This window comes from Porites lutea, chromosome 1 (genome assembly GCF_958299795.1).
Source record: "Porites lutea chromosome 1, jaPorLute2.1, whole genome shotgun sequence".
NCBI classification, from domain to species: Eukaryota; Metazoa; Cnidaria; class Anthozoa; order Scleractinia; family Poritidae; genus Porites; species Porites lutea.
In genome coordinates, this window is record NC_133201.1 from 45808070 (window position 1) to 45834502 (window position 26433).

Below are 26433 nucleotides of genomic sequence, written 5' to 3' on the forward strand. Positions count from 1 at the left end.
TTACGAAATATCTAGCAACTCATCTTTGGTGGAGCGTTGCAGTGGCTGGACATTATCTGTGAATAAATCAAAATTCATACATATTGTTAGTGGCTTAGTCCTGCTTGTCCGTTCTACATCACAAATTTTTATTCTATGCCTTTAGGTATAACATATAAGGACACGTATCTAGTCATGAGCTCAGCCAAACTACATTTTTGTTTGATAACTGAAAGAGCATTTAAGGCAGGTCTTCACTAACGACGGAGTCGGTGTCGGAGTCGAAATCAGAAGCGTTGGAGTTAAAGATCTAGTGAAAACAGCGTCCAAATGCTACGACTCCGTCGTTTACGATCGAGTGAAAATTAGGCTGTCGGAGTTGCAAACAGAAGCGGAAGAACTAAGCTAATCACAAAGGGTTGGAATTAGCATTGTGATTGGTTTATTCTTCCGCTTCTGCCTCCGACTCCGACAATCTGGTTTTTCTCTAGATAGTAAAGGACGGAGTCGCAAGCGGAATCGGAAGAAAATGAAAACGTACTGATTCTTTCGACTCCGATTCCGTCCCGCTTGTCACTGAGTCTGCTTACGACTCCAATTTTTGATTTTCACAAAGTCATGAGCGCTCTTACGACTTCGCTTGCGATTCCGATTCCAATTCTGTCGTTTCTTGAGTAAGTTTTTTTGGCGACCTCGCGGCAAATCGAGTTTTTTTGAGCATCAATATCTACATAGGTACATAAGTGGTGGTATTGAAGGCGTCGGGTGGGGGGCGGGAGGGGTGTGGGGGGGGCTGAGTGGGGTTAGGGGAGGCCTAGACTGAACTCAGTGGAGTTTTGCTCTAAATTAAAAGTAGAAAAAAATCGAAGAAACATTAGAAAAGGAGAGACATTATAAAATATTAGCCACCTTTTATACCTTCAATTTTTTTCTTCTTTACAAATCTCTGGTATAGATACAAAAGCAGTTCACAGAGGCGGATTGCTGCGATCAGTGCTCCCAAAAAGATTATTAATGAAGTAACAAGGGCGCAAAAAGCAGAATAATTCCTTTCCAGTAGAGAAAACCCGTCATCATCCATTGCGGTGGAGAGTTCGTCCTTAAAATAGAATTTTAATAATATGAGCAAAGAGCTTACTTGTTGTTAAAAAAAAGCAAGCAATAGGACCATTTCCGAGTTGCCCTTGGCCTGTTTTATTAGCGAGGACAAGTGCATATCCAGTGATATGGAAATGATTTTTTATCCGCATTGAAATAAATTGAATGGTTTTGCAATTAGACTCGTTTTGAAAGTGAGATTTTTGAAAGTATTGACGTGCAGTTGTTGACGTCCAAGGCTATGAGGGATGGGCGTAAAACGTAAGGCAAAGAGAAGGACTTGTGCAGTGGAACTACACTTAGCTTTTCAGCTTAAGTTCACAAGTGCACCTCTTAGACCTTATTCACGATACCCGCCATCCTTACGTTTGGTAAAGGACTGATAGGATAGAAGCGATGTCACGGGGTTTCTCAGCGGACAAACAAGTGATAAATCTGCCAATACAAGAAATCGCTGTCACGTTTATTTTATCCTAGACAACAGAACTTTTTATCTTAAAGCGATAATGGAAACGTATGGGTGAAGTGATCGTTGTTCCTTTTTTGGACGCAATAGCAACCGCAGATGTCCTCATAACAAACAATATAATGAGATATCAGTAAAACTTGTCAATTCTGGAATTGTACATTTGGCATGAGTAAAATTGTTTTCTCGTTTTGAAAGAGTTAACCAACTGACCGTCAACCGTAAAAATGCAAAGCATGAAAATATGGTGATATCGTGGATAATGTCTAATTGAAACAAACATTCCAAATAGAACATAACAGGGTTAAAACCAAACTAGCAGGAGGTATTAACAAGCGTGGTAGAGGATTTGAATTCGGAACAGCCGTGACTGAACAAATCCAGCCAGTGACCGTAGGGGAACTCGAACGCGAAACCGCCGGATTGCAGATCCGACGCGCTGATCACTCGGCCACGCCCCAACCCATAATATGTCGTAGTTATTCCTTTTTTTTATTGGATATTGCTTTTGTGTTAATGAGCAATAGTTAGTTGATTAAAAAGTTAGCGTAAGAAGCTCAGTGAGTTACTTCCATTGATTAAACCTAATTACCTTCATTTCATCCTTGAACTGTTTCATAACAGAGTAAACATCCTCTCTGCGATGCAAAATAAGGTTTCGAATGCAGTCCTCAGCCGGCCATTGAAAGATATTGTCTTTCTTGAATGCGAAGCCATAAGAACGTGTTCTCTCAATCATTTTAACCACATTCAGTCTTGAATCTCTAACTTGTTGCATCCAGTGAAGTCCGTGGAACATCTCATCCATTATACCTGTCACAGTCTTATTTAGGAGAGCTTTTTGCATGTCTTCAAAGTTGTCAAAAACTGAGAAAATAAACGGAGCATGAAGACAAAGAATCTCGTAAAGAGAGAGGAATTTTATGATTCCCAACGCGCAACAACTACAATTTACAATTAATTAAATCTTATATATAGCGCAACTTCCCATGGCACATGATTAAATGTGCAGTTACAATACTTGGGAGCTCTTGCCGCTTGGAACCTCGAGCATAAGTTTTTTGTTGGATTTGAGGGAATATCCACAAAACATCAAGGGAACTAGTCGCATGTTACATCAGAATGAACTGGCTTGCCAGCACGTGACCCACAGGAACCGGTTGCAGCTATGAACTGGAACTTTTAGGCTGAGTTACGTTCTGTTCAAGAGAATCCAGCGAATCATTTAAATGGAGTACCTTTCTTAATTTAAAAAATATGCGACATAACATTTGCAAAAACCATGATTTCCAAATTCAAGTTCAAACCGGTGTTTAGACTAAAGAAAGCTGTGATGTGCTACCCAAGTATAAAATTAATGGTGAAAAAGCTAGTAAATAGAGCAAGACACGGGATTCTTTTCCCTTCAGTGCTGATCCCGTAAGCGGGAACGGAATAAATGAACTCTCGTTAATAATTAAACACGTGTATACGACCAGTTAGTCATGTTAATCTTACGTGTTGGGCTTGCTCCCTGTTTGATAACTTCTTGGAATGCTGGATTTCCCTTCAACACAGCTATCTGCAGTATGGACAATCGAGAGCACGTAACATATCACTTAGTAATTATTGGATGAGGCCGAGAACTGTGATCTGAAGGAATATAGCAGATAATTTTTAGGAGAGGGTTATCATTCAAAGCGGATAACATCCTCCGAGATCTGCATCACATTTCTTCAGATCACCCTTGAGCGGAATCCAATAATTGTTTTAGGTTTCCGCCATTTTCTACTGTTCTACCAAGATAATGCAACCTCGTCTCCAGGACCTCCCGGTTGCCGTCTCTTTTTCTGCTGTTTATCGGATAGTATTGATGTCATTTTATCGGATGTAGCAAACGACTTCCATATTTGGTCAGCCCTAACTGGTTATATTCTAAAAAGAATTAGCCGGAGGATTTAACGGCAATTATTTGAAAAGGCTGAATATGGTTTGAAGAAACAAGCTAAGCCAAATAAATATTTTATTATTCTTTCTATTATTCATTCTAAATATTTCCAAGGTCAAAACTTGCTTACATGTTTAATTTCCGCCGCTTTTCTGCGTAAGTTCAATGCATCCCTTTATCAGTAGTAGAAAAATTTACGATTGACGTCAATCTTTAAATCAACAGTTTTACATCGATATGTTCTTTAAAGTTCTACAAACTACTTTGCTATTCTTATAGGTAGCCTCCATCCCACAGAGTCCACAAACCTTTAATGCCCATTTCACAGACTATTAAGCTCATAAATGTGCAAACGATAATTTTAATCAATGAAAATAGCAAAAGGAAACATCCGAGTAATTTTTGATAAGCAATATTATACCTTCTTTCCCACCAGGTCTACATCTTTGACAGCTGCTGTGGCGAGTGCTGTGGTAAAAGTAGCTGTCAAAACTGAACACACTGTAAGTCCAACCATGATCCACACGATAGAGAATAATCGAGCAATAACTGACTTAGGAGCTTTATCTCCGTACCTTAAAACAAGAAGAGCTTATTTTTCAACAGTTCTCAATGCCGCTCTCTGATAAAGTCTGTACCGTTGTAGTAGTGGGACGCCGAAGCGCCGATAGGAGGGACGTAATGGGGAAAACGAGAGCACGGTGTGAAGATGTGTGTGAAAACCCTTTAAAGCCACCTTTCTTTCAGAGAATGCTTGACAAATACACTGTAAGATAAACTACATGGGTTCTTATGAAGATACCGAACGAAATAACGTCGAATAAAAACTATAAAAAATTAAAACCAGGTGGAAACATCAAGGAATAAAATTCGTCATCATTATGCATTTTCATCCTAAGCCCATGAAAACCTCACTTTAAATTGAGCAAAAGTAAATGCCAGTTGTTTTTCAAAAATACCAAACTCAAGTTGAGCAAGAAATCGCTTCTCGTTACTACATTTTTTTCATTCTCAACTGACGGCTCTTTAACGTCCGGTTTGGTCGTTTTTGTTCCATATGAACCCATGCATATTATCCTTCCTGTATCCATTAAGCCTTCTATTTAAGCTGTGAATAAAATGGTAATGAGCACAATTAGCGAGGATAGAACTTTCTACTGGTACCTCATTTAGAAAATTTTGGCCAATCCTGACAGAGTTACAGAACAAAAACACATTTTAAGCAACATTTGGGGGAAAAATCCACTGCCAATTTTGCTATTTACCGAAAATTCTTTGCAGATGAAATTTGTCCCTTTATTGGAAAGTAAGCCAGCCAAACTTTCATGCGAAATTAAGAAAGACGATAAAGTGGGCAACAAAAATGGCCATAAAAATAAAGGCAAAGAGGAAAAGAAGAAAAGAGAAAAGAGATCGAAATAGATTCGACAAATTTTGGCTTATGCGGATGTGCGAAAAACAAAAAAGCTGCTTACATCCAATAAGCAGAAAATTATGTCTTCTTGTTTAAAATCTCTCTTTTATTTTTAGCTATTCCCATGCTAACTGGCCGAAAAACGGTTCAAAAAGGAAGATTTGGTCAAAAATGCGGTAAGTTACACTTGTAAATTACACGTGTAAAAGTTTTATTAAATTGATCCCTGTTGCAAGTTAATTGACCGGTTGTCATCCAACCACCATATAGAAATTGCTGTATGCAAATTAGGGCACATGAATTATATACGAACTTCGTTTAGTGAACTGGCAGGCACGTAGCATGGAAAGAATGCAAAGGAGTAACATTTTTGCACAAGAAACCTCCAAGCACTAAGCGTTAGGCTGACATTGAAGATTTCTTATTCTTTCTAGTCACTTTTATGCATAAAGCACTTTATATGCTGATACTTTTAAAACCGCGTACTTCTTTAACAAATCAGCTGTCCGCACATGGAAACCGCATGTGTTTGAAACCGTTTTCCAGAGTGGATTTTTTTCTTATCCGAAGCGTTTGGTGATTTCGTGTAGACGACTGCCGACCGGATATTTTTGAAGTCAAGTACTACATAAACTCAAAAATGCCGCGAAATCACATCGCGAGTTCGGTTTTTGCGCATACCTAGTAGCTAGTAATTAGCAAAATAATGTAAGTCGCAGTAGTGTATTCCTACGGATGGGTGAGTCCAAACCGGATACACCACAACAAATATTGGTGTTCAGCGCAAATAACAATAATGCGGTTTTAGTGTATCCGGATTCGTGTGGAAGTGCATTGCCTAAATTTGCTTTTATTAGTGATGGTGCAGTTGAATTTTGATTCACTTACCCAACGGTTGACATGGTAACGAAGGCCCACCAGAAACCTTCAAATGCCCCACGATGAAAACGACGAGGGAATTCATCTGTATTCCATGTTGTCTCCTGTTAAATAAAACAAAAATTAAAGGATATGTCTATTTAGCCTTTGCACTTGTCAAATTCAACTGGATATGCCTGGTCGGTTGTAAACACGCCGGTTCGCTTGTACGTTTACACCACAATGTGTTTACATCATGTACCTTGATACTCTAAACGGGCCACAGGTATTCAAACAGTGGCTTCGTCAGAGGCAGAGGTCTACAAACCAGGGACGGGAAACCACTGAAGGGTAGTTTGTGTAAGGGTTTACCACTGAGGCCATCAAACCATGCCATAACCCTTCATTTTGCTACCCTGTTTAATTTAAGAAAAGAGACCCTTTTTCGTGGCCTAAATATACGACTTTGTCCAAGAACGTTTGTCACTTCAAATTTGGAGTCAGTTTTTTTGGTTCTAAAAACCGGTCACACTACAATGTCGGCCGCGCAGCAGCAAGGATCACATCCCGCAGCATTGTATATACGTTTAAGCCAAATAAGGAAGTGCCCCCAGAAGCCAAATATTATATTACGTATCTTTTCAGGTGGTCAATCTTGCCACCTTATCAATTCAGTTTTGAGTACTTCATTCCCTACCGACAACACAGTTTCCGTTTAGAAACTTACTCCATCTCGTTGTAAATAGGGCTGAAAATGAAGATATAATAAGTAAATGTGGTTGTTTATCATTTACAAGAAGTTTCCGTAAAACCGGTTGGAAAGTAAATGGAACACGATTTCTCGGGTCGTTTAGGTGGAAATTTTCCGAGAGCAACATATTAACGTCTGAAAAGGTAGAACCGTTTTTCCCGGTGGGAGTTCGCGTTCCGTTTCTTCAAACCACCTTTGATACCATGTTCAGGCCTTCGCGGTCATTTTCCGGTAAAAGGAACTGATTTGTACTCTGAAAGGTAAACGTGATTCCCGGACGAAATTTACTAGTCTTAAATTTTGCTCACCATTTACCCAAACTGTGAACCGAACGGTTTGCCAATGCAAATAGCAAACACCATGTATTTATTCCAACCAGATTTGGATTTTCCCCAAAAAGCGCAATGATACTTACCAGCGCCCAGACACAAATACCAGAGATTGCGCATAACAACACTGAGATGAGCACAATCGGCCACTGTTTGTAAATGGTTTTCCATAGAACCTTCAAATGATTCTGTTTGACATCATCCTTGTTTCCAATAACAACCAACCCGGGAGATTCAAGGACTTTGATAAATGCCAATGTACCTCCATATTGCTGGTCAAAAAACTCATTTTCAATGTATACTGGCATTCCTATAGAAGCTTTATCATAAAAGATATTAGCATGTAACGTATCTATGTTTTCCGCTTTGTGGGTATATTCCAAGTGTGTCCCCCTGTTGTCTAAATGTTTGCAACAAAACTGAACAGCGCGCCCTATTATACTGTAGAATACACCGTCTAACTTTTCAGTTTGTCTCGTGCTGTTCTTAGGCTGAGAAATAAAAGGAGCAAATGACAGCCATGTTATGTTGATTACTCGGGAGCAAAGCGGTGGGTTGCAATTAGGTGTTTCTCGAACCGACGCTTCCGTGGAAAAGGTCGATACGTTTTCACCAAGGGATGTTGGCACCATCGTGGTACGATCTTGAGTGTTGTTGGTTAACCCAGTGTAATAGGATGACGTCTTATCTGTCGGGTTTGTCGTAATGCTAGTAGGACGAATGGTACCATTTCTCAATGTGTTCGACGGAAGGCAAGACGAACCGTTTCCGTCGGAGCTACTTTGCTTCAATTCCAAAATTTTGATCATCAAGTAATTCAATTCTCCCTCGTTTTGCGCCAAGCAGACAAGTAAAAAGCGAAAAGTAAAAGCAATGACAACAAACTGAGGTTGGGAAAACATTTTCAAAAATTCAGTATCTTTGATTGTTTAAACACCGAGCAATGCTCTGAAGCGTCATCTGCTGTTAATTCCAAATTTACATACACGTACATACATAAACTTTGGAGAATGGGGCTGGTTTTCATAGTACTGCAGCTGTTTATTAGCCATCTACTCCTATGAACGTGACTAAGTCAGTCCCAGCCGGCACCACCAGGTTGGGTCCCGCAGAGAGCTAAAATGCAAATGGATCTCAATTTAGAATTTAATAGCTTCCTAACCTTTATTCATAATGCAGAAATAATCGGAAGTAATATGTCCAGCATTTCAAACCCACAGTGTTTAAACAAAATCTATGATGAACAAACTAAGAATACAGACAAGAACGTATCTCACCCCTGGATTTCTTACATAACACAAGTTTGTAGTTAGTTTAAGTACCCACGTAAAGACAGACCCTAAATAATAATGCTGAAGCTTTCATCACGAATAAGTTTCTTAATCAGATGCTGATTAAGGTAAAAGTAATTTATACCATTGCATTATAGACTTTTTAGTCTTCCATTACGCCTGAGGGTTTCCAACACGGTTAAAAGTAATTTGACTATGAAAAATTCTTTATACGTTAATTTTATACCGTTTTATTGTTGAGGGCGCGTTGACAGGTTGATAAGCTGAAAGCAGTTCCTGAACTGTTTGTTAAAACTCTACCAGCGGATGCTTTTCGTTTTGCCAAATCAACCCCGTTAGAAAGCCATTCAAGTGGAACTAACCAAGAAAAAATGGAGCTACAGTATTCTATTGAAGCAAAGTTTCGAACCGAATGAAGTGTTCCATTTACGTTTTGACCGAAATTTTGTTTACTTCTCAGCAAAGTGGGACTAGTAATGAAGACCACCTTTGCAGGTGGACAACTGTTTCCGGAACATTTTTACCTTGAACGAAGCGTTCCATTTCTATTTCGACCAAAATCCTCCGAGAGGTTGGCGTAATAAAAAGGGCACAGCCTCTTTAGTGCCAGAATCCCTGAGCTTTTTTTATCCTGTTGTCGCTGGCAATTTCAACAACACCTAAATGGTGAGTTTTATTTCCAGTGGCTACAGTAAAAACTCGCGACTAAGAATTTGGTTTTTAAGAACTTGTTAGGCTAAAATGTTCCCATTAGGCCCCCTCTAGCTATAAAAGGGGCTCGGGAACGAATTATACAATTCTTTTGTTTTACTAATGCACGGCGCGCGCAACTTACTTAGTCAGATATCTGCTAGCAAATAACTAGTCTGTAGGCTCTTAGCCAATGAAAAGACCGTTAGGGAGAACAACGTATAATAATTACAAATAACAGCTGTAAAGTCCAAACATACACATTCAAGTACCGAGTTGAATCAGATAAGAATAACACCAAGAACATTTACTACTCGTTCTTGCACTCTCCGACTCACACAGCATACACTACAACAGCAGAACAGAACTTTTAATTATCTTAGCAAACAAGGATAGTTTACATTAAACAGTTTTTGTTAACTTTGAAATTTTCAAGCCACTTATCATGTCTATTATAAGTCGGTTAGTATTTGTATTTTAGTGCTCAGTCCAAAGAGAATTTAGTAACACCTAAGTTTCACCGACTTTCAATTAGGAATTGCCATATTATATCTATATCAAACGCACTGACCTTCTTTCGGTAACTCGTTAATCAAGTAACTATTGCTCATTCATTGACAACGAAAAATAGTCCTATTTGAAAACCTATTTCAAGCAGAGAAATATATGATAGTAGAAATTGTATTATTTTATATGAATGACGTGCCACAGAACCGGAGTATGAGATAAAGATGCAGATCAGTTCTAATTTTCTTGCATCATTTGCAACGTCAGGCAATTGGAAATAACTTTACTGCTGAAAGATTATTGCCCAGACAAACAAACAGGCTGGAAGTTTCAATAGTATTTGTAGTTTTTCCTATATGATAACAAGTATTTGACATTTGGCTTTCATGAGTTTCGAACTTTGGGAGCGACTTTATAGAAGGAAAGACTTAAAATAACGGTTAAGTAGGGCAAAAACAAGCACGGTTACACCACCTTTTAATAATTGCAGTTTTTCAGTTTCTCATATGTGACCGTCAATTGTGCGGAATTAAAGAAAGTACATTCTTTAACACCTTAAATAAAAACCTCATTTATAGTAAGCGCCTATTAAGGAAAAATATTTCCATTTTCCTACACAAGAATACATTCATTTGCTCGTTAGAGACTTTTGCGAGGAGAACACTAAAAAAGCGAATAACATTAACTGAATGCATTATACTCGTGAGCCTGACCAATATATACTGATCACCTTTCGATCTCGGCAACTACTGTTTTCGTATTCGACTGGAAAAAGAAAAATTTCAGCTTAATCGTTTCTTTTTATAGTCTCTATATATTCTTTGTTTTCCGTAGGATAACTGGGGAGAGAGATAAGGAAGTCGTTTTTCGTGATTCAGCCTCATCATGGATGCGATATGACACTCAGTTTCCCAGCCAACTTCCAAGTATTCTCCACTTTCCATGAAAAAATGTTTTCGATCTCTTTTAGAGACATGTTTTCGTCACTCCTCGTTTGTCGCTATTCACGCAATCTTTACGTTTGCTGAGGTTAACTTGACAGACCTTATGGGCTGAATCGAAGATGTCTTTACATCTAATGGTAATTACTATAGAGGGGATACTTCCTCTGTTAGTTGTCTGTTGTGGATAAGTTTTGAACGCTGAGCTTAATAATGCGCCAGCTTCCAGTAAACCACCTTGTTTTCGCATCATGTTGCCTGGGGAATACCGTTACACGAGAAAGCGCAATAACAACTTCTCTACTCGACATCACGTAAGAAAGATCATTGTGACCCAAGGGAATGCCGTTCCCTAAACTAGACTACGGTGGCCTGGACAGATATAAAAACATTGTCAAAGAACTACTTTTCAATTCGTGGAGAGCCAAACTACAACCGGCACTTCTTCATCAACCGGAACTATGGGGGCTGTTCCGGTAATGCCGGGTGGATGATAATTGCTACCCAAGGCTGCGAAGTCTCCAACACAAGAACCCTCTTCTTTACAGCAAACAGCCTACATTCACTAAGTGGGCGCAGAAGAGTGAGTTAAACAACACATAGGGTCTATCTGTATGAATTTATTTCGACTTCGGGAATGTTTCCTTCTCGCGGATGAGCAAGGCAAAACGTCATAGAGGAGCATATTGATAAAGCGAAACAAAAATGATGATTGGATTATTATCACATTCACTTGGCGGGCTAGGTTCTCGCTCGTTGGAAAAGCAAGCGGGGGAGGGGGTATAAATATGAATTTGTTTGAAATTGCAAAAGTAGACAGTCCCTCGTGGGTGACTGATACTGATGGGTAGAAAGGATTTTCATTTTTCAGGTTTTAGATGACCGATACCCTCACTGTAGTATTGTTAATGGGCCACCAGGGCTAATAGTCTAGTCAAACACAAGCACTACTTCCTTCGCCGCTACACTACAAAAACACTACTTCAACTCGTCACATGACTCCAGACTTCCTCCGGATCAGACACCACATCCCTCCCTCTCTTCACTTGCAAAGTCTCACTACTACTAAGTAACATGAAAATATCAACAGTGTCTTTTTAAGGTACAATTGATACAAATTAACACTTCCGTAGGCAGCAGCCTTATCAAAGTTGCCACTGTCATAGCAAAGTAATTGTCTCCTTCAGGTGGTAACATAGTCACTAAGTCTCTCTCGCGTCTAAGCACTTAATTATCGCTGCTGAACTGGTGGACTTAATGACGTAAACCTCCACCCATCGGCTAAAATAATCCACTAGGACCAGCAAAGACTCTCCTGTTGGCATAGGGCCCAGTAGGTCCAATGCTAGGTCCTGCCACGGTCTCTCAGGCATCCTGGTTGTCTTCACTGGTGGAGGCACTGTCTCCTTTGTCATAAGCTGGCACTCATAACACTCTTGGCGCTTTCGTTCTGCATCTTTATCAACACCTGGCCACCACACCTTAGATCTCAGGCGCTCCTCAATCTTCACCACCCTCTTGTGTCCCTCATGTGCAAGTTCTAAGACCCTCTTCCTCAAAATGTTAGGAATCACGATTCTAGTTCCACGCAGGATGGCCAATATAGGTAAGTTTGTTACGTACCCACACATATGGCTTTGGAGCTTTCTCCCAGTTCCCACTTATAAGACAACTTTGCACTGCTTGCAAATCCTCATCCTCAGCTGAGGCACTCTCAATCTCCTGAATCTTTAAGGCTATAGGTACGGCACTGAGAGCAACTATTCGAACGTGCTCATCATCATATCGATATTTCTCTGAAGCGGGGATCTTCTTCAGACGAGATAGGACATCTGCAATGTTGTCTTGGGACTTGACACAGCATACCTTGTAATTGTATGGTTGCAGTCTTAGCACCCAGCGCTCGATGCGTGCAGATAGTTTGGATCCTCTCGAGTAGATCACTCTTAATGCTTCATGGTCCGTGACTAAATCAAAGGTTGGTAACCAAAGCAGGTAAAGGTTAAAACGTTCACAGGCCCACACGGGAGCTAGTGCCTCCTTTTCAGTTCGGCCGTACCTCCTTTCGACACTGCTGAGGCTCCTGCTGGTGTAACAAACGACTCGGCGCTATCCATTCTTCTCCTGGACCAGAACGGCGCCTAATCCCACGGGACTTGCATCGGCTATCACTCGCGTGTGTCCATCTTTGTCAAAGTAAGCTAGCACAGGCGCACTAGCTAATTGCTTTTTCAGTTCTTTAAAGGATTTATCCTGCTCACTGCTCCAAACAAAGGGTACCCCCTTCCTGGAAATTGCTCGTTAAGGCTCGGCGACAGTTGCAAGATTAGGAATAAATCTTGCACTAAAGCCAACCATACCAAGAAAGCTTCTCACTTCCGTTGGAGTAGATGGGCGGTTTGCCTCCAGCACCTCACGTACCTTCTCTTCTGTTGGGCACACGCCATACTTTGAAACTAACAGCCCCATAAAGACTGCCTTGTCCATTCTGAATTGGAATTTCTAAGGTTGAGGGTGAGGTTCTTCTCTCCTAATCTCCGTATTAATCGATATAGATTCCAGTCATGCTCCTCGTTGTTCTCACCATGCACTATCAGGTCATCTGCAATATTCTGGACACCACCAATGTCTGAGACCACTTGTCTGATTATCTGCTGATATTTCTCCGGGGTAGATGATTTAATTACTTTTTACTGAAATCTAAATTTGAATAGAAAATCATATGGACTTCCTCGTTCGTTGCACTTTTCGTTGATAGATCAGATAGAGAATTTCAGTTCGAAGTGATTGTTCGCTTAAGTTTAGTTCCTCAAGTTTCTATTTGACAGTTCTTTATTCGCAGTGAAGAAAGATAAGGACTTTTTGAGAGCGGAAGCCTGTATACGCGAGTGGCTGAAAATCATCTAGCGTGGATGTTAGTTAAAACAAACAAGAAAATTAAAGCGTCTAAAGAAATCATTTGCCTGACTACGTTTTTGGACCACTCTTTTGGACGAACGACATCAGCCCTTTGAAGTCAGTTTGGATATTGCGTGGCCTGGCCATTTCAGAGGAAAGTATAGTCGCTCATCTTTGTCTCTGTCTTGTAAACACCTCACTTTGTTTTAAGAAATGTAAGAAAGTGGAAAACCTATGTTGAAAAAAGTGGCCAGTAGGACACAGAGTTTACATTTTATTCCTTAAGGTTTTATTCAAACGTAAAAGCCATTACAATTTTCACCTAAAAGAATCAGAAATGCGAGAAGATGCAAGTTATATCTGAGCTTTCCTAGAATGAATATTTCTTCTTGTACAAACTTGAAAAAATCATTCAACAAAAGGAAGATATTAGAAGAAAGGAATAGAGGGATTTACTTCGTCAAATTATTTCGGTTACGTAGAGTTTGTGGTTGAGATTTTATGTTGTTTTTATACGATTTTGCTACGTTTTTTTTCTCCATTTATGTAATTCTCTCGCGATTATTGCAACGTTATAAACAGTCAAATTAAGAGTTTTTTCTTTATTGTATTACATAATACTCTTTGCGCCTTACAATGTAAGACGGGCACCACTTACAGTTTGATTATCTATTTCCCAGAAACGCTTTGCGATCGTTATCCTTTCACAGATTCATTTTGGAAAGGAAACTACTTTATAATAATTATATAGGACCAAATTAAGTGAAGGAAACACACACATGTCAAGCATGCGCACAGCCACATCTCCAGGTACAGATTGTAGTGGCAGCCGTGGAAGGCTGGCACTTAAGGCCCTTTAAGTCCCGGTATACACATACAAATTCTCAAGTCCGATCTCAATGCATTTCCTTGAAAAATTAGTGGAGAGAATTTGTTAAAAGATCAAAGCATTATCTTTTTGGTGATATTTTATAAATTCTTAGGGTAATTTTTCTACTTGATTAACAAATAGATTCCATGTTGCCGTGCGTCTGTTCAGTAATAGATCACAGATGACGTCAAAATGTCGTAAAAACAAAGAAGTGGCACACGAGCCGCAGGCGAGTGTGTCACTGTTGTTTTTACCACATTTTGACGTCCTCTGTGATCTATTACTGAACAGACCCACGGCAACATGGAATCTATTTGTTTTATACAATGATCAGAAAAGAAAAAGACCGATACACATACCTGCCTCGAATCGCTTGACCTTTTGAGGATTTGTGCTAGTTTAGGCATTTTTTAAGTCCCGAACCCAACTTTTCATCTTAGCTTCTTCTTTATCTTACTTGTGTACAGTCTCTTCGAAAAGTTTTTCACCGTCTTTTCTTGCTCAAAGAAGAATAATAGCGAAAACATTTTGCAAAACAGCGAGTCTCTCGTAGCGAAGACACACGATGGCAACTGTTGTGAAGATTTCTTTTAGTTTAGGCATTGTCAAGTAGTCAATAGCTTTTTTGGTCTCCGTTTCTCCATTTTTCTTCTTTGTAAATAGCTCCTGCTAAACTTTTTCCGAAGCTTTCACTTGCCTTAATCCGAAATAATCTCACAAACATTTTCAAAACCGCGTGTCATGTTGAACAAAACAAAGAAAACAAGTTTCCCGTGACATCATCCATGTATCTGTACTCTAATAGATCATGGGCAACGACCAATCACAGCGCGCGTAGCATTCACATCATTGTATAATTATGTATTGATATCAGTTGTTTGGAGAAATTTGATGTCCATGGAGTGCATTTTCGCACTCTCTTCGGCAGTAAACGAATGGGTCAGGGATCACCTAGTGAGACCCTTTACCTGGGGCAACGGCATGATAGTAAGGACGAAGAAGCTGTGAATGGCTGCCAAATCCCAAAGATATGGCTGTGTACAGGCTCAAGGTACTGCATGGCCATACCGCGGAGTTGGTAGTGTGTGCTTACTTGCTGAATTATTTGGTCTTGTTTAAAACTATAGCCTGGAATTGCCTGGGAGATTCGTCAGGTTTTGGCATCTAATCCAAAAGCCTGCTGGGGCAACTGTCACCATTATATCTTTTGGAATATTCCCATTGTACCTTTTTTTCTCGCTAGAATATATAGCTGAAGCATCTTTAAAGGTAACGCTTCCCTCCAACCCCCCTCCCAGGACTTAATTGAAATAAATTTTAGTTAAGTTCTAAGTTAAGAATTGAGAACTCAAATGATGGAGGGCAAAGGATCTTGAACTCGAGTGTCGTTAAGTGATTCGAAGTTTCCGTGGCTCTGTATCCTCTTCTCCTTATGAAATATCCAGCAACCCATCTTTGGCGGAGCGTTGCAGTGGCTGGACGAGGGCTGGACATTATCTGTGAATAAATCAAAATTCATACATATTGTTAGCGGTTTAGTCCTGCTTGTCCGTTCTACGTCACAAATTTTTATTTTATGCCTTTAGGTATAACATATAAGGACAGGTATCTAGTCATGAGCTCAGCCAAATTACATTTTTGTTTGATAACTGAAAGAGCATTTAAGGCAGGTTTTCACTAGCGACAGAGTTGGTGTCGGAGTCGAAATCAGAAGCGTTGAAGTTAACGATCTTGTGAAAACAACGTCCTGATGCGTACGACTCCGTCTTTTACGATCGAGTGAAAATTAGGCTGTTGGAGTTGCAAAGAGAAGCGGAAGAACTAAACTAATCACAAAGGGTGGGAATTAGCGTCGTGATTGGTTTATTCTTACGCTTCTGCCTCCGACTCCGACAATCTGGTTTTCACTAGGTAGTAAAGGACAGAGTTGCAAGCGGAATCGGAAGAAAATGGAAACGCACCGATTCTTCCGACTCCGATTCCGTCTGTCTGTTTACGACTCCAATTTTTGATTTTCACAAGGTCATAAGCGCTCTTACGACTTCGCTTGCGATTCCGATTCCGGTTCTGTCGTTTGAGTAAGTCTTTTTTGGCGACCTCGCAGCAAATCGAGTTTTATTGAGCATCAATATCTTAGAAGGTACATAAGTGGTGATATTGAAAGCGTCGAGGTGTCGGGGTGGGGGGCTGGGTGAGGCCTAGACTGAACTCAGTGGAGTTTTGCTCTAAATTAAAAGTAAAAAAAAAATTGAAGAAACATTAGAAAAGAAGAGACATGATAAAATATTAGCAACCTGTTATTCCTTCACTTTTTTTCTTCTTTACAAATCTCTGGTATAGATACAAAAGCAGTTCACAGGGGAGGACTGCTGCGATCAGTGCTCCCAAGAAGATTATTAAAGAAGTAACAAGGGCGCAAAAAGCCGGAGAATTCCTGTCCAGTGGAGAAAACCCGTCATCATCCATTGCAGTGGAGAGTTTGTCCTTAAAATAGAATTTTAATAATATGAGCAAATAGCTTATTTCTTGTTAAAGAAAGGAAGCAATAGGACCATTTCCGAGTTTCCCTTAGCCTGTTTTATTATCGAGGATAAGTGCATATCCAGTGATATGAAACTGATTTTTTATCCCCATTGAAAAAAATTGAATGGTTTTCCAATTAGACTCTCTTTGAAAGTGAGATTTTTGGACGTATTGACGTGCAGTTGTTGACGTTGTTGATGAAGGAAGGGCGTAAAACGTAAGGCAAAGTTAAGGACTCTTGCAGTGGAACTGCATGGCACTTAGCTTCTGAGCTTAAGTTTACAAGTGCACCACTTAGACCTTATTTACGATACCCGCCATCCTTGCATTTGCTAAAGGCCCGATGGGATAGAAGCGATGTCACGTGGTTTCTCAGGGGACAAACAAGTGATAAATCTGCCAATAAAAGAAATCGCAGTCACGTTTATTTTTTTCTAGACAACAGAACTTTTTATCTTAAAGAGATAATGGAAACGTATGGGTGAAGTGATCGTTGTTACTTTTTTGGACGCAATAGCGACCGCAGATGTCCTCATAGCAAACAATGTAATGAGATATCACTAAAACTTGTCAATTCTGGAATTGGACATTTGGCATGAGTAAAATTGTTTTCTCGTTTTGAAAGAGTTAACGAACTGACCGTCAACCGTAAAAATGCAAAGCACGAAAATATCAATGGTGATATCGTGAATAATTAACAATTATTCTTTGACATCGAGGTGAACAGTGGCAAAATTTTTACCGAGCCACGGAGTGGCGAGATAAATATTTCTAAAGCCACTATTCACCGAGATTGAAAAGAATAATTGTTTTAGTATATACACACGAAGTGATCTCAACAAAATCAGAGAGGAAACCATTAAAAAGTACGATTTGATTGCCAGATCAGGTCAGCTAGACACGCGACAATTTAAAAATAGATCTTTGTAGAATTTTCAAACATGGCAATTCACAAGCTTATCACTTCGCAAACAACAGCGTAATGACTTACATGGAACCGCTAAAAGTTTGAATTGTTTCCTTACCTGAGAAGAAAAGAAGAGCTTTGTTGTTTTCTGTTGACTCGCCAAGTTTATAGCCGAAAAGGCTTGTTGTGTCGTTCTTCGCATGAAGTGCTGACAAAAATGGCGATTCGGTTCCTCGAGGTAAGACGTCGTCTTCATGTAGCATTCTTTCTCGTGTTTACTTGAAACGTAGAATTTTTGCAAACATTTGCTTTCAAATTTGTTTGTCATAAATAAATTTCGTTTTTTGGGCCAAATTTTTCTTGTTAGGAAACGCTGAGTTCACAAAACGGCCTCTTCTAGGCGAATAAACGGGAGTTGTAAACAATCCATCGACCACAAAACTCAACAACAGTAAATGGAAAAACGCCGTTTTGAATCCTTCGAAGTCTTTTCTTGCCTGAAAAAAAGTCAACCCTAGGATTTTGTTGACTTTTAAAAGATCTTTCTCTTAGAAAATGGGAAAAAAACCGAGCTCACACATTATCCACTCGCTAGGAGGTGAATATTGTTGAATAGTCCGAGATAGCGAACCAATAAGATTGCTTAAATCACCAAGATCACTGAGTGTGTATATAATAATAGCTCATATACCATAACAGCTAAGCCAATCAAAATGCTAGAATTGCATTATCCAATGATTCAGTTTTTAATAATGTCTAATAGAAACAAATATTCCAAATAGAACATAACGGGGTTAAAACCAAACTAGCAGGAAGTATTAACAAGCGTGGTAGAGGATTTGAATTCGGAACAGCCGTGACTGAACAAATCCAGCCAGTGATCGTAGGGGAACTCGAACCTGAAACCGCCGGATTGCAGATCCGACGCGCTGACCACTCGGCCACGCCCCAACCCATAATATGTCGTAGTTATCCCGTTGTTTTATTGGTGTCAATGAGCAATAGTTAGTTGATTAAAAAGTTAGCGTAAGAAGCTCAGTGAATTACTTCCATTGATTAAACCTAATTACCTTCATTTCATCCTTGAACTTTTTCATAACAGAGTAGACATCCTCTGTGCGATACAAAATAAGTTTTCGAACGCAGTCGTCAATCGGCCATTTAATAGCGTTTTTCTTGAATGCGAAGCCATAAGAACGTGTTCTCTCAATCATTTTAACCACATACAGTTTTGAATCTCTAACTTGTTGCATCCAGTAAAGTCCGTGGTACATCTCATCCATTATACCTGTCACAGTCTGATTTAGGAGAGCCTTTTGCATATCTTCAAAGTTGTCAAAAACTGAAAAAATAAACGAAGCATGAAGACAAACAATCTCGTTAAGAGAGAGGGATTTTAAGATCCCCAACACGCAGCAACTACAATTTACAATTAATTAAAAATTCTATATAGCGCAACAGTTACAGTTACAGTTGCAGTTACAATACCTGGGGCTCTTGCCGCTTGGAACCTCAGGCATAAATTTTTTGCTGGATTTGAGGGAATATCCACAAAATATCAAGGGAACTAGTCGCATGTTACATTAGAATGAACTGGCTTGCCAGCACCTGACCCATAGGAACCGGTTACAACTACGAACTGGAACTTTTAGGCTGAGTTACGTTCTGTTCAAGAGAACCAAGCGAATCATTTCAATGGAGTACCTTTTTAAATTTAAAAAGTATGCGACATAACATTTGCAAAAACCATGATTTCCAAATTCAAGTTCAAACCGGTGTTTAGACTAAAGAAAGCAGTGATGTGCTACTCAAGTATAAAATTAATGGTGAAAAAGCTAGTAAATAGAGCAAGACACCGGATTCTTTTCTCTTCAGTGCTGATCTAGCCTCACACGCAGGCGTTTTTAGGGGAGCTCGTTTTTCATCCCTCCTCACAAACGCCTGCTCAACCGAAGACAACATTCCTTTCCCAAGCTTAGCCAATCACATTGTACTTTCCAATTTCTGGAAAGTTGACCTTGATCGCAGGGTAATCTGATAATTACTCGATCTGCATGAAACACTGGGAAAGCTTTCTGACCTCTAATAAATGTTAGATTCAGAGTGGCAAAAGTAAGTTTTTGTCAAATTTTAGAATACTTCATGCACTGCATAACCTTAGCGAAGGAAAGAAGAGAAGGAAACAATAACTCTAGGGTCACGTTTTAGTCTTGATTAGCCTGTCAACACTTTATTTCACAACTGTTGATTGGTCACTTACCACGCAAACAAAACAATGGGAAAGGAATGTATTTTTTGGCTGAGCAGGCGTTTGTGGGGAGGGATGAAAAACGAGCTCCCCTAAAAACGCCTGCGTGGGAGAGTAGTGCTGATCCCGCAAGCGGGAACGGAATAAATGAACTCTCGTTAATAATTAAACACGTGTATACGACCAGTTAGTCATGTTAATCTTACGTGTTAGGTTTCCTCCCTGTTTGATAACTTCTTGGAATGCTGGACTTTCCTTCCACACAGCAATCTGCAGTATGGACAATCAAGAGCACGTAACATATCACTTAGTAATTATTGGATGAGGCTGAGTACTGTGATCTGAAGGAATATAGCAGATAATTTTGAGGAGAGAGTTATCAGTCAAAGCGGATAACACCCTCCGAGATCTGCATCACATTTCTTCAGATCTTATTTAAACGGAATCCAATAATTGTTTTAGGTTTCTCCATTTTCTACTGTTCTACCAAAACAATGCAACCTCGTCTCCAGGGCCTCTCGATGGCCGTCCCTTTTTCTGGCGTTTATCGGATAGCCGATTGATGTCATTTTATCACAGGTAACCCAGGCCCTGGGATAGTACCACAGTACGGTTCCAGTAAAATTACAGTGTTTGTATGGGATAAAAATACCATCCTAAAATTTCTAGGAATTCTAAATAAAGATCAATAAAACTTACTCTGCATTTAATTGTTGTTGTCCTTATTTCTCCAACGAAGTTTCGTGATAATTTACAGTAATTTGTTGAAATTCACTCTATATACAATAATAATATACAAGGTAGGAGACACGAGATGCCATTTTCGCCGACATGCTCTTATTCAACACAACTTTTTCAACGAAATTCGAACTCCGACGGAAAATAAACATGCCAGGATCGTACAAATAGGATAGCAGCAGGTATAGAAACCAATGAAACTTTCCCAGATAGAGAAACGAATCCCACAGACTTTGACAAACTCGAAGGATATAATCCAAACAGACCGAGAATATGCTCGCCGAAGCAGCCGGGCCAGATCAACGCGCGGCCAAGAAAATGAGGCCTGGGCACTGTACAAAAAAAATCCATCCCGGGAGTCCTGAAGTGGCCTATCTGGGGACCGATGAATCATTTGCTCAAAGCCACCCTACCCTGCAGAGTAAGTTTCATTGATCTTTATTTAGTATTTCCTAGAAATTTTAGGATGTTATTTTTATCCCATACAAACACTGTAATTTTACTGGAACCATAATGTGGTACTATCACAGAGCCTGGGTTACGTGTCATTTTATCGGATGTAGCAAACGACTTCCAAATTTGGTCAGCCCTAACTGGTTATTTTGTAAAAAGAATTAACCGGAGGATTTAATGGCAATTATTTGAAAAGGCTGAATATGGTTTGAAGAAACAAGCTAAGCTAAATAAATATTTTATTATTCTTGCCATTATTCATTCCAAATATTTCCAAGCTCAAAACTTGCTTACATGTTTAATTTCCGCCGCTTTTTTGCGTAACTTCAATGCATCCCTTTATCAGTAGTAGAATAATTTACGATTGACGTCAATCTTAAATCAACAGTTTTACATCGATATGTTCTTTAAAGTTCTACAAACTACTTTGCTATTCTTATAGGTAGCCTTTATCCCACAGATGTCCACAAACCTTTAATGCCCATTTCATTAAAATATGCAAACGATAATTGTAATCAATAAAAATAGCAAAAGGAAACATCGAGTAATTTTTGATAATGAATATTATACCTTCTTTCCCACCAGGTCTACATCTTTGACAGCAGCTGTGGCGAGTGCTGTGGTAAAAGTAGCTGTCAAAACTGAACACAGTGTAAGTCCAACCATGATCCACACGATAGAGAATAATCGAGCAATAACTGACTTAGGAGCTTTATCTCCGTACCTTAAAACAAGAAGAGCTTATTTTTCAATAGGTCTCAATGCCGCTCTCTGATAAAGTCTGTACCGTTGTAGTAGTGGGACGCCGAGGCGCCGATAAGAGGGACTAAATGGGGAAAACGAGAGCACTGTGTGAAGATGTGTGTGAAAACCCTTTAAAGGCACCTTTCTGTCAGAGAATGCTTGACAAATACACTGTAAGATAAATTACATGGATTCTTATAAAGACACCGAACGAAATAACGTCGAATGAAAACTATAAAAAATAAAAACCAGCTGGAAACATCAAGGATTAAAATTCGTCATCATTATCCATTTTCATCCTAACATGACTATTAATGCGCGAAGCCCATGAAAACCTCACTTTAAATTGAGCAAAAGTAAATGCAGTTGTTTTTCTAAAATACCACACTCAAGTTGACCAAGAAATCGCTTCTCGTTACTACATTTTTTTTCATTCTCAACTGACGGCTCTTTAACGTCCGCTTTGGTCGTTTTTGTTCGATATGAACCCATGCATATTATCCTTCCTGTATCCATAAAAGCTTTCTATTTAAGCTGTGAATAAGATGGAAATGAGCACAATTAGCGAGGATAAACTCTCTACTGGTACCTCATGTAGAAAATTTTGGCCAATCCTGACTGAGTTAAAGACAAAAACACATTTTAAGCAACATTTGGGGAAAAAAATCCACCGCCACTTTTGCTATTTACCCAAAATTCTTTGCAGGTTAAATTTGTCCCTTTATTGGAAAGTAAGCCAGCCAAACTTTCATGCGAAATTAAGAAAGACGATAAAGTGGGCAACAAAAATGGCCATAAAAATAAAGGCAAAGAGGAAAAGAAGAAAAGAGAAAAGAGATCGAAACAGATTCGCCAAATTTTGCCTTATGTGGATGCGCGAAAAACAAAAACCTGCTTACTTCCAATTAGCAGAAAATTAGGCCTTGAGTTTTTCAAATCTCTTTCTTTTTAGCTATTCCCATGGTAACTGGCCGGAAAACGGTTCAAAAAGGAAGATTTGGTAAAAAATGCGGTAATTTACACTTGTAAATTACACGAGTAAAAGTTTTATTAAATTGATCCCTGTAGCAAGTTAATTGACCGGTTGTCATCCAACCATCATATAGAAATTGCTGTATGCACTGAATTATGTCACGTAAAATATATACGAACTTCGTTAAGTTAACTGGCAGGCATGTAGCATGCAAAGAATGCAAAGGGGTAACATTTTTGCACAAGAAACCTCCAAGCACTAAGCGTTAGGCTGACATTGAAGATTTCTTATTCTTTCCAGTCACTTTTATGCATGAAAGAAAGCACTTTATATGCGGATACTTTTAAAACCGCGTACTTCTTTTAAACGAATCAGCTGTCTGTACATCGAAACCGCATGTGTTTGAAACCGTTCTCCAGAGTGGATTTTTTTCTCATCTAAAGCGTTTGGTGATTTCGTGTAGACGACTGCCGACCGGATATTTTTGAAGTCAAGTACTACATTCAAAAATGAACTCAAAAAATGCCGCGAAATCACATCGCGAGTTTGGTCTTTGCGCATGCCTAGTAGCTAGTAATTAGCAAAATAATGTAGGTCGCACTAGTGTATTCCTACGGATGGGTGAATCCAAACCGGATACACCACAACAAATATTGGTGTTCAGCGCAAATATCAATAATGCGGTTTTAGTGTATCCGGATTCGTGTGGAAGTATATTGCTTAAATTCGCTTTTATTAGTGATGCTGCAGTTGAATTTTGATTCACTTACCCAACGGTTGACATGGTAACGAAGGCCCACCAGAAACCTTCAAATGCCCCACGATGATACCGACGAGGGAATTCATTTGTATTCCATATTGTATCCTGTTAAATAAAACAAAAATTAAAGGATATATCTATTTAGCCTTTGCCCTTGTCAAATTCAACTGGACATGCTTGGTCGGTTGTAAACACGCCGGTTCGCTTGTACGTTTACACCACAATGTGTTTACATCTTGTACCTTGATACGCTAAACGGGCCACATTCAAACAGTGGCTTCGTCAGAGCCAGAGGTCTACCGCGGCGGGAAACCACTGAAGGTTAGTTTGTATAGGGGTGTGCCACTGAGGCCATCAACCATACCATAACCCTCCATCTTGCTACCCTGTTTAATTTAAGAAAAGAGACCCTTTTTTTCGTGGCCTAAATATAGGACTTTGTTCAAGAACGTTTGTCACTTTAAGTTTGGAGTCAGTGAGTTTTTTGGTTCTAAAAACCGGTCACACCACAGTGTCGGCCGCGCAACAGCAAGGATCGCACTCTGCAGCATTGTATACCCTATTTAAGAAAGACTCTGGTACATACAAATGAGGAAGTGCCCCCAGGAGCCAAATATTATATTATGCATAATTTAAGGTGGTCAATCTTGCCACCTTATCAATTTAGTTTTGAGTTCTTCATCAATTCCTCTGCCGACAACACAGTTTCCGTTTACAAACTTAATCCATAGTCGTAGTGGATCTTGGCTAACGTCTACTCAGGTTATAAGTAGGGCTGTAAATGAGGATATGCTTTTTTTAAGCAAATGTGGCTGTTTATCATTTACAAGAAGTTTCCGTTAAACCGCGGTTGGAAAGTAAATGAACACGATTTCTCGGGTTGTTTAGATGGAAATTTTCCGAGAGCAGTATAACGTCTCAAAAGGTAGAACCGTTTTTCCCGGTGGGATTGTTGCAAAAGGAAGTTCGTGTTCCGTTTCTTTAAAAACGTGTTTGATACCATGTTCAGGCCTTCGCGGTCATTTTTTAGTAAAAGGAACTGATTTGTACACTGAAATAGTTAACGTGATTCCTGGACAAAATTTACTAGTCTTGAATGTTGCTCACCATTTGCCCAAACCGTGAACCGACCGGTTTGCCAATGCAAATAGTAAACACCCTGTATTTATTCCAACCCGACAGATTTCGATTTTCCCCAAAAAGCGCCATAATACTTACCAGCACCCAGACACAAATACCAGAGATTGCGCATAACAACACTGAGATGAGCACAATCGGCCACTGGTTGTAAATGGTTTTCCATAGAACGTTCAAACCATTGTGTTTGACATCATCTTTGTTTCCAATAACAACCAACCCGGGAGATTCAAGGACTTTGATAAATGCCAATGTACCTCCATAGTCCTGGTCAAAAACCTCATTTTCAATGTATACTGGCATTCCTATAGAAGCTTTATCATAGAAGATATTAGCATGTAACGTATTTATGTTTTCCGCTTTGTGGGTATATTCCAAGCGTGTCCCCCTGTTGTCAAAATGTTTGCAACAAAAATGAACAGCGCGCCCTATTATACTGTAGAATACACCGGTGACTTTTCCGTCTAAGTCAGTTTCAGTTTGTGTCGTGTTGTTCTTAGGCTGAAAAAGAAAAGGAGCAAATGACAGCCATGTGATGTTGATTAATCGGGAGCAAAGCGGTAGGGACCGCAGGCCGCAAGCTTCCTTTGAAAAGGTCGATACGTTTTCACCAGGGGATGTTGGCACCATCGTGGTAGGATCTTGAGTGTTGTGGGTCAACACAGTGTGATTAGATGGCGTCTTATCTGTCAGGTTTGTTGTAATGCCAGTAGAACGAATGGTACCATTTCTCCATGTGTTCGACGGAAGGCAAGACAAATCGTTTTCGTCGGAGCTACTTTGGTTCAATTCCAAAATGTTAATCATCAAGTAATTCAGTTCTTCCTAGTTTTGCGCCAAGCAGACAAGCAAAAAGCGAAAAGCAAAAGCAATAACAACAAACTCGGGATGGGAAATCATTTTCAAAAATTCAGTATCCCAGTTGATTGTTTAAAGACCGAGCAATGTTCTGAAGCGTCATCTGCTGTTAATTCCAAGTTCGCATACACGTACATACAAAGGCTATGGAGAATGAGGCTGGCTGGTCTTCATAGTACTGCAGCTGTTTATTAGCCATCTACTCCTATGAACGTGACTAAGTCAGTCCCAGCCGGCACCAACAGGTCCGGTCCAGCAGAGAGCTAAAATGCAAATGGCTCTCAATTTAGAATTTAATACCTCAGGCTAACCTTTATTCATAATACAGAAATAATCGGGAAGTAATATGCCCAGCATTTTAAACCCACAGTCTCTTATCACAATATTAAGAAAAGAGCTGACAGAGATGTTTGTTTGATCTTGTGATGAAATACTGAGTCGTGAATGTTTGATCATGTTACTGTCTCAAACAAAGTGATTTTAGAACGAGAAATTAAGGATGGAAAACCAAACGTTTTTCATCTGGATGATAACATGGTCACATCACGTGCCAAACGCACTTCTTTGATTGTTATGTGTAATTTTGACATTTATTTTATTACTCGGGACTCGAGAAGCAAAATGGTGCGTCATAAAATTTTTACCCGTTTAAGAACCTATAAAAATTATCCTATCGCCGTTTAGACAAAATCTATGTTAAATAAACTAAGAATACAGACAAGAACTCATCTCACCCCTGGATTTCTCACATAACAAAAGTTTGTAGTTAGTTTAAGTACCCACGTAAAGACGGACCCTAAATAATAATGCTGAAGCTTTCATCACGAATAAGCTTCTTAATCAGATGCTGATTAAGGTAAAAGTCATTTATACCATTGCATTATAGACTTTTTAGTCTTCCATTGCGCCTGAGGGTTTCCAATACGGTTAAAACTAATTTGACTATGAAAACTTCTTTATACGTTTTATTACTAAGAGCACGTTGATAAGCTGAAAGCACTTCCTGAACTGTTTGTTAAAACTCCGTTCGCGGATGCTTTCCATTTTGTCAAATCAACCCGTCAGAAAGCC

The 26433-nt window shown here is 39.5% G+C and overlaps 1 protein-coding gene across 1 annotated transcript; it reads right to left on the reverse strand.

Annotated features, from left to right (window-relative positions):
• LOC140930608 (uncharacterized) lies at positions 1–25311 on the reverse strand. The gene is made up of 7 exons (XM_073380338.1): positions 24586–25311; positions 5773–5867; positions 3892–4045; positions 3041–3104; positions 2136–2410; positions 898–1078; positions 1–56 (listed from the first exon to the last, which is right to left on the reverse strand). Exons 1-7 carry the CDS (start codon positions 25309–25311, stop codon positions 1–3), a joined length of 1551 nt encoding a protein of 516 aa, XP_073236439.1.
• Between the last annotated feature and the right edge of the window lie 1122 nt (positions 25312–26433).